The sequence below is a fragment of the Chondrus crispus genome, genomic scaffold (assembly GCF_000350225.1).
Source record: "Chondrus crispus Stackhouse genomic scaffold, scaffold_324, whole genome shotgun sequence".
In the NCBI taxonomy this organism is placed as follows: domain Eukaryota; phylum Rhodophyta; class Florideophyceae; order Gigartinales; family Gigartinaceae; genus Chondrus; species Chondrus crispus.
This window is the reverse complement of record NW_005179215.1, coordinates 1-7,629: the sequence shown is the minus strand read 5'-3', so window position 1 is coordinate 7,629 and position 7,629 is coordinate 1. Positions and strand designations below refer to the sequence as shown.

Genomic DNA, 7,629 nt, shown 5'->3' with positions numbered 1-7,629 from the left:
GGGGCGCGCACGCCGCCGCTAGCATCATACACCGGCTCGAGTCGCAGGCGGACGGCGACGACGTCCGCGACAGGGTGCGCCGCATGGAGCGCGAGAAGCCCGGCGCGTTGGCGAAGGGCGCCATGCCCGCCGGCGCGCTGGACGGCCGCCGCGCCGCGTTCGAGAGGGATAAGGCCGAGGCTACCGCGCTGGTGAGGGGCAAGGTCGCCGCGTTTGCGGGTGACGAGGAGCCGCGGAAGGCTCCGGCGCGCGGGGGAAGGGACAAGACGGTGGAGAAGGCCCGGGGGGGCGAGGAGGACCAGTCGGCGAAGGGCGACCGGCGCGATGAAGAGGCGGGCGATGAAGAGGCGGCGGTGAAGAAACCGGTGGGGCTGGGCCAGAGGTTTGCAATGTTTGAGGGCGGGACGGCGGCCGCGGAGAACGGCGCGGCTCACGTGAAGGTCAAGGCAAAGGTAGACGAGGGGGACAGGCCTGTTGCGAAGGCAGTGGCGAAGGCGGTAGGGAAAGTCCCTGCGGCTAGCGGGGACGGCGGCACGGTTAAAGGAAAGACGAGTACCAGCGAGGCGGGGGTGGTGCAGGAGCTGCGGGAGGTAAAGAAGCAGAACGAGGAGCTGCTTAAGCGGCTGGTTGAGCTAACCACCGCGTTCAAGCGGCTGGAGAAGAACCGGGAAGCGTTGCAGGGTAGACTGGCCAAGCTGGAGAAAAAGTGAAGCTCGCGCGACATTGCCAACATAACATTAACTGATGAACCTATGAACTTTAAAAAAACCCACATTAGATCGAGATACAGATGCACCCGCACCCGCCACGCCTCTCTTCCGCAGCGTCATCATAACCCATCTCACCATGGCCTTCATCCTCACGCCCGCCTCGCCTCTTGCCCCCTTCCCGTCCCGCCGCCCCCTCGTCACGCGCACAGCCACCCGCCATCTCCTCCCGCGCCACCCGCGCCCGTGCCGTTTGCCGTCGCTGCGCATGTCTGTTACAGTCGGCTCCCCCGCCGTGGACTTCTCGCTCCCCACCTCCGGCGGCGGCACGCTCTCGGCCGCCGACCTGCAGGCCAAGGCCGAGTTCGTCATCATCTACTTCTACCCGCGCGACGCCACCCCCGGCTGCACCACGGAGGCCAAGGACTTCCGAGACCTGGCCCCGCAGCTGGAACAACTCAACGCCACCGTCGTCGGCGTCAGCAGGGACTCCGTCGAGAGCCACGACGCTTTCGTCAAGGATCTCGACCTCAACTTTCCGCTCATTACCGATGACGGAACCCTCACCGAGGGCTACGGCGTGTGGAAGGTATGCTTCTCATTGCGTTGCGAGCGCCCACGTCCCCGATCCAATGCTAACCGCGCTGTGTTGTGTTGCGTTTTCGGTGCCCATGCACTAGCTGCGCAAGCTCGGCGACAAGGAGATGATGATCGTCGAGCGCTCGACATTCATCCTCCGCGGCGGCAAGGTGGTGAAAGAGTGGCGCGGCGTCAAGTCGACCGGCCATGCCGCCGCGGTCGTAGAATCCCTCAAGTCTTTGTGACGTGCGAAAATGCACACCACAGTAAACCCAACCGAAAATTTCTCGCGCGAAAATCCCGTCCGAAACCGGCCTCATCCCACACCTGCGGCGGCCAGGTATCCGACGGCCCTCCCCCCCTCCTCCGTTCCTAACGACGTCGCCCACCCCCCCTCCCCCGTCCCCCGGCCCGGACCTCAATGTCCGCCCCGCTTCCGCGCGCGCTCGCCGCCGTGGCGCTGCTCTCCCGGCGGCTGCGCTGCCCCTCTTGCGAGGAGTTCCTCGCCGCGCCGCACCGCGTCGCCGCCTGCGGGCACGTCGTGTGCGGTCGCTGCGCGGCCCGCGCGAGGGACGTCGCGAAATGCCCGCTGCTTGCATGCGGCCTGCCGACAACGCCGGCCGAGGTGCGCCGCCACCGCGATGTGTGCGCCCTCTCCGAGGCTGTGGCTGCGTTGGCCGCGTTTGCGGACGGGTGGAACAGCATGCCGTGCGCGGTTCGGGTTAGAGTGAGACAGGAGAGGGAGGCGCGGCCTGTGCCGCTCACGATAAGGGTCAGGGAGCCTGCCGTCCAGCCCGAAGAAAACGGAAGGGGAGTGGGGGAACGGGCGGTGCAGCTTCGTTTGCGGGTCCGCCCACCGCCGACGGCTACGCGGAAGAGACCGAGGACCCGCCGTTCACCGACGAGTGTCCTTCTCCAGATTAAGCAAGGTGCGCAGGACGTACCCATTCCGGGTAACGACATCGCCCAGGGGAAGGAAAATCATGCCGGGTCGTCGCAGTCAGGTCGCCATGCTAGCCGTACGATAGCGACTGGCCCATCTCCATACGCAAGACCTGCAAAGAGGCCAAAGGCAGGTGCCAAAACCACCGAGCCCTCGCAGCTGCAGTTTCAAAAAGAAATCGATTTCATGCATGGACGAGATGCCGGTCCCCGTGGCCAAAAGGAAGTGGTCGGAGGTGCAAGCTTTCGCAAACGCAATGGTCTCCCAGAACCTGCGCAAGCAGCCCAGTATTTCTCTGTGGACTCTAAGACGGGGGTTGCAGACGTGCTTAATGATGCTAGTGGCCTTGGGCAGTCTACAACGAATGCAGCTTGCTCGCTAGACGCGAATACTGTTTTCACTTTACCGACTACCGATAGCTCCAAAACTGAGAGACCACGTCTACTCTCTGCAGGGAATGAAGTTGCAAGTGTACAAGGCTCGCGTGCCAGCCCTTCGCTTGAGAAGACCAGTGCTCGAAAGGCAACTGGGCGGTGCGCGTATGATCCAAATTTTCAATGCGAAGAAATGGGGAAGATCGCAGGCGAAGCAAAGCGACAGGAAGGCATTCGAAACAGTGTCGACTGTCCGCAGAATGAATCGCATGCAGCTGGTATCAAAGGCAAGCCGCTCTTAACTGATGAAGAGATATCGCCGTTGTCGTTTAAAAAAGTTTGGCCGCCAGTCGCGGCATCTGAACGAACAGATCGTCGACTTAGCTTTACAGATGGCGATGGCGACATGGTCGAAAAATGCGCAAAGAGGATCAGGGACGGTGAAACGATTGGAAGTTTCACTGTATGTCTAACAGGGTTGTCGCGAGGGGATCAGCAGCTCGAACTCGCTGAAGAGATGATGGCATGCCTTGGGGGCGAGATACTTGAGGACATGGGCTGCGACGAAATTCCGCGCTGTGTGGTAACACTGTTTGATATTAGTGGCAATGTGAAGAACCGGACAATGCTGCTGCACGAGGCAGTAGTGCGACGTGTGCCCGTGGTGAATATTGAGTGGCTGGTGACAAGTTTTCTATACGGAGGTTGGGCGCAGACAGCCCCTTTTCAGGCGCGGATCAACTACCCTACTGAGGGCAAGGGGGTGTTTGATGGGGTGCTGGCAAGCTTTGACCGCGGGTTCAGCGGGGCGAATGCTCTCGCGTTGGTGCGAAAGGCAGGGGATGACATCCGGCGGTTGGTGCGCGCAGGCGGGGCGGTGGTAGCGGAGACAAAGGATGTGGCCGGTCTGCTGTCACAACACTCGCGGTTCTCGTTGCATGTGCATGTGGCGTGCGATTTTGGAGAAAATAGCAGCGTGGGGGGTGGGCAAGTCTGTGCGGAAGAGATGGAGTTGCTTCGGTGCTCCCAAAACACGGTTGGGACGAGGGTCGTGAGCATGGGATGGATTTCGGAATGCATCTTTTCGGGGATGTGCCCACCAGCAACCAACGACAAGTCGGAATCCATGAGCGCTTTCTCCGAGTACTCTTTGTCGGATAGTGAGAGAACGTGCGCGCCCCCGTCCACTACAAGATCGGAGGGCGAGGCAGTGCGGTAGCGGTGCGATGCCCAATTCAGGATGACAGAGATAGAGATAGAGGCAGAGAAAGTAGTTAAAGTGTTGTCACAGTTACACGACGATACAGCGCACCGCTAGTCCCCTGCGCGATACCCGACGGGCGGCCAGGTCACTGGGTCGTAGCCCGAGCCTCCTGTGGGGTTGCACCGCGCGACGCGCCAGGCGGAGAGAACGAACCCCCTCCACGCGCCGTACGTGGTGATGGCCTCGACCATGTAGGCCGAGCAGGACGGGACGAAGCGGCAGTTGGGGGGCATGTTGCCCGTGATCTCGTTGCGGTAAAAGCTCAGTACCCCGAGCATGGCTCCCGACGCAAGCTTGGCCAGCCCCTTCTCGGCGCGCACGCACACCAGGCAGGCCAGCGTCGCTCGACGACGACGGGGAGAGGAGTAGCGCGCTGGCATGGTGCAGAGGTGGGAAAGGGACGAGCTGCTGTCTTAAGAGCATCCCCACCAGTGAGGCTAAAGTTGTAAAAAAACGAATTTTTACAACTTTAATATTTTACACCCCTCTTCACTACTCCCACCGTTTCGAAAAGATGCATTACTTTTTACATCGAGATAAATTCGGGTTGTAAAAATCGAGAATATAGCACCAAAATTTAGAACTATGCATTTGAGGTGGCAAACGCTGATTGGTTCAAATTCCATTTTCCCGCGAAGTCAAAGTTGGTTGAAGGGGTCTTGAAGTTGAGCCTCTCTCTCCAGTGGAGAGGCGAGTCTCCACCAACACTCCTCCCCATCCTGTTCATGTCTGCACCAAACGTAAGTTTGTCTGGCAGCCACCGTACGTCTTTCGAAGGGACAGCCGTCACTAGCAGTTGCGCACCTCGCTCTCGTTTTGGGTTGGGCTCGAGATTTGGCTTTTCCCCCGGATAAGAGCCTTTGTGTTTTGGGGGCTCACTGTCGCTGTCCGAAGACAAAACATCCTCAACAATATCGAGAATGTCGTCCTCCACGAAGTCAGAGATGCCAATGGTACTCCGTGGAGGTTGTAAAGGCGTTTGCATCGGACTTCAGTGAGTAGGAGCATGCACTTCACAAGTAGGAGGGTGCGGTTTTTTGCCGGTGGGGTTGACCTGCAGGTCAATGCAGTTCTCGGCAAGGTCTTAAAAAAGCAAAGGTGTATAATAGCGAGAGGCCAATCAAGGCTCGCCAAGTTTCTAAAATATTTAGCACTTTACACTCGCCGGTGGGGATGCTCTAAAGGAGGTGGCTCAACCCGTGACGAGAGAATTTTGAAGGGGAGACCTGGGGAAATGATTCGAGAACACGTGTCACAATATGACGTGGCCACGTGTGTAATCATATCATACCGTCGTACTATTTGAATTTCAAACTTCGCGCCAACTGGGACAGCATTGCCAGAACAGCATACAAACCCGGCACACCGCCAGCTGCTCTCCCTTAGTCCCTACCCGCCCTTCCGTAGTGCCATCAACCATCCTCCACGGCATCCGTGCGCCTTCCCTGCCCGACCTCTTTCGCTCTCGCGAGGTCGAAATCTCTAGTCGCCATGCCGCTAGACCTGACGAGCCCCGAGGCGCAGGAAGTCCTGTCGCTGTCGCAGACGAAAGCGGGCAAGCTTCTGACGGCAGCAGTGCGCGAATCGCAAGGGCGCACGCGCGTGTCATGGGCGCCCGACAGACGCCCGGCGTGGTGGAAAAAGCGCATGGTGCTCACGATGCCGGGCGGCGAGCGCGTCACCACGCTCCCGTTCGGGTCGAAGTACAAGATGAATTGGGGCCTCACGGAAACCCAGGTCACGTACTTGATGTACCTTTTTAGGAACGACCTCGGCGCGATTGGGGAGGAAGCGGCGGAGGGGGAGGTGCCGCAGGCGGTCGAGTCGCCGAAATTGGTCAAGGTTCGCGACGAAGAAGAGCGGAGCGAGGTCGTGGAGGTGCCGCAGGCGGAACGACCTCGGAGGCGCAATGTGAGTAAGCGCAAGCCGCCGAATATGAACAGGGAGCCCGTCTCGCGGAGGCGGAAGGCTGAATCTTCCCTTACCCATCCCATGAATAAGCAGGGCGACACACCTGCACACCAACTCGTCTGCGAGACGCCTTCTGCAGCAGAGTCTGTGGAAGAGGTCAACAAGAACACTAGACGTCGTAAACGAGTCGAGGATGTGGAGGACGTAATTTTTGTTCAGGAGGCTGAGGTGGCATCTAGGACACGCTCGCGTCGGGCGAAAGCGAAACCGCCTCTGCAACCGGTGCGTCGGAAATATCCGAGGCGGGGCAAGGCCCAGCCGGTTGTCGCCATCGTCATTTCTGATGACAAAGACGACAGTGCGTCTACGGGGCCGGAATCTCCAGGAGCGCCTGCTTCGCGGGGGCGCGTTGCTTTTGATGCGTGTGATATTGCCGACGAGGAGGTGGATGGGGAGGGAGGCGAACGCGCGAAAGAGGAGCAGGATGTCGAAAAAGTGGATCGTGAAAGAGAGAATGCAGGTCGCGTTGCTGCCATTGTCGCCGAGCAAGCCAAGTTCAACAAGAACGTGAAAAAGGCGCTCGCCGAGTTCAGACAGAAGGCAAAGCGCAAGCGTTTGAGCATGGCACGAAACCATGAGAAGCAACAAACCGCACTTGTGAGTGCGTTGGGTGTCATCAAATTGAAAAACTATCCGCAGAGAGTGTTGGATATGGCATTTTCTGAATACGTGACGAAATACGGTGCCGATGCGCGCAAACTGCTGATGAACGATACGTCTCGCCATGTGCGACTAGTGCTCGACGAAGAAGACATGAGCGACGAGCCGCATCCCTTTGCACACCCCGCCAGAACGCCACATGATCAAGCTCGTCGTGACGAAGTGACAGCGACTGCACGGAAGGCCAAACGGGCGTTTCGGGAGCAGCAAAAAGAGTTTGCAGTGCCGAAGACGTCCATGCGGACGAGGCCGCAAAGGTCGGCGGCGAAGACCGCGACCACGCGGACGAAGGCAATATTTCAAGGAAGTGCGATTCGACGACCGGCACCGCAACACGTGGGTCGGACGGGTCGGGGATCAAGGCTGCCACCGGTGATGGCGACACCGGCTGTGAAACAGGCGTACGCGAGCCGGACGGAGATCATGAATATGCTTGTGGCATCGATTCAGAAGCAGCCGGACCCACAGGCCGCGATGAGGGAGCTGGAAGAGGACCCCACTCGGCTGGTCGCGGACGTGAAGGAGCGCTTGATGGGGGGGAATGCGGTACACAGGTGATGAGGTATGGACGACGGGTAGATTGTAGTGTTCTTCTGTGATGCGACGATGTGATGTCCAGGATTTTAATGAATATAGTTTTTTAGTGCGGTTGCGGGACGAATCCGTCGACGGCCATATTTCGTGTGGCAGGGGGGAGCGTTACTCGAATGCCGTCAAGATCAGTGGTGACATTGACCTGGCATCCCAGGCGTGATCTGCGCGAGTGCAAAGCGCGGGGGGTTACAAAAGTCACCAAAACGAGTTAGCAACAGTGCGCAACGACGACGCGGACGCGGCCGGGAGGGGGAGGGGTGTTGTTACAAGAACGGACACTTCCGAGAGGCCGAACGCGAGGTCGAGCATATCGTTCTCGTCATCGCAGGGGTCATCGAGCGCGTCGAACGCGCTCTGCTCGAGGTAGACGTGGCACGTGGAGCATGCGAGGCTGCCCTCGCACGCGCCCTCGAGGTCTACGGCGTTCGCGTGTGCGATCTGGAGCAGCGACAAGCCGGGCTTTGCGGTGACGACACGCTCCGCGCCCTCGCGGTCGACGAACGTGACGGTGACCTGCGCGGCCGGGTCGTCGTCGTT

At 59.5% G+C, this 7,629-nt stretch overlaps 6 protein-coding genes; 3 read left to right on the top strand and 3 right to left on the bottom strand.

Moving 5' to 3' along the window:
* The first annotated feature begins 83 nt into the window (after positions 1-83).
* CHC_T00005924001 (hypothetical protein) lies at positions 84-785 on the top strand. XM_005717527.1 is given in 2 exon segments: positions 84-710; positions 711-785. 1 exon segment carries the CDS (start codon positions 84-86, stop codon positions 708-710), a length of 627 nt encoding a protein of 208 aa, XP_005717584.1. The 3' UTR covers positions 711-785.
* Positions 786-975: 190 nt separating this feature from the next.
* Positions 976-1,531, top strand: CHC_T00005923001 (hypothetical protein). Its single transcript, XM_005717526.1, has 2 exons — positions 976-1,296; positions 1,388-1,531. Exons 1-2 carry the CDS (start codon positions 976-978, stop codon positions 1,529-1,531), a joined length of 465 nt encoding a protein of 154 aa, XP_005717583.1.
* Positions 1,532-1,707: 176 nt separating this feature from the next.
* Positions 1,708-3,822, top strand: CHC_T00005922001 (hypothetical protein). The gene has a single exon (XM_005717525.1). It carries the CDS (start codon positions 1,708-1,710, stop codon positions 3,820-3,822), a length of 2,115 nt encoding a protein of 704 aa, XP_005717582.1.
* Positions 3,823-3,917: 95 nt separating this feature from the next.
* On the bottom strand, positions 3,918-4,145 carry CHC_T00005921001 (hypothetical protein). Its single transcript, XM_005717524.1, has one exon. It carries the CDS (start codon positions 4,143-4,145, stop codon positions 3,918-3,920), a length of 228 nt encoding a protein of 75 aa, XP_005717581.1.
* Positions 4,146-4,310: 165 nt separating this feature from the next.
* Positions 4,311-6,414, bottom strand: CHC_T00005920001 (hypothetical protein). XM_005717523.1 is given in 2 exon segments: positions 4,311-5,472; positions 5,473-6,414. The coding sequence occupies 1 exon segment, from the start codon at positions 6,412-6,414 to the stop codon at positions 5,473-5,475; it is 942 nt and encodes a 313-aa protein (XP_005717580.1). The 3' UTR covers positions 4,311-5,472.
* Positions 6,415-6,420: 6 nt separating this feature from the next.
* On the bottom strand, positions 6,421-7,629 carry CHC_T00009213001 (Adrenodoxin, putative; the record flags this gene model as incomplete). XM_005717522.1 is given in 3 exon segments in its annotated part: positions 6,421-7,138; positions 7,139-7,253; positions 7,370-7,629. Coding segments are annotated over 2 exon segments (375 nt in total), but the record flags the coding sequence as incomplete, so codon positions are not given.

Coding starts and splice junctions, on each gene's coding strand:
- CHC_T00005924001 (XM_005717527.1), top strand. CDS start 84: ATGGAGCGCGAGAAGCCCGGCGCGTTGGCGAAGGGCGCCATGCCCGCC.
- CHC_T00005923001 (XM_005717526.1), top strand. CDS start 976: ATGTCTGTTACAGTCGGCTCCCCCGCCGTGGACTTCTCGCTCCCCACC. Junction 1,297..1,387: donor AGGGCTACGGCGTGTGGAAG/GTATGCTTCTCA, acceptor CCCATGCACTAG/CTGCGCAAGCTCGGCGACAA.
- CHC_T00005922001 (XM_005717525.1), top strand. CDS start 1,708: ATGTCCGCCCCGCTTCCGCGCGCGCTCGCCGCCGTGGCGCTGCTCTCC.
- CHC_T00005921001 (XM_005717524.1), bottom strand. CDS start 4,145: ATGCTCGGGGTACTGAGCTTTTACCGCAACGAGATCACGGGCAACATG.
- CHC_T00005920001 (XM_005717523.1), bottom strand. CDS start 6,414: ATGGTTTCGTGCCATGCTCAAACGCTTGCGCTTTGCCTTCTGTCTGAA.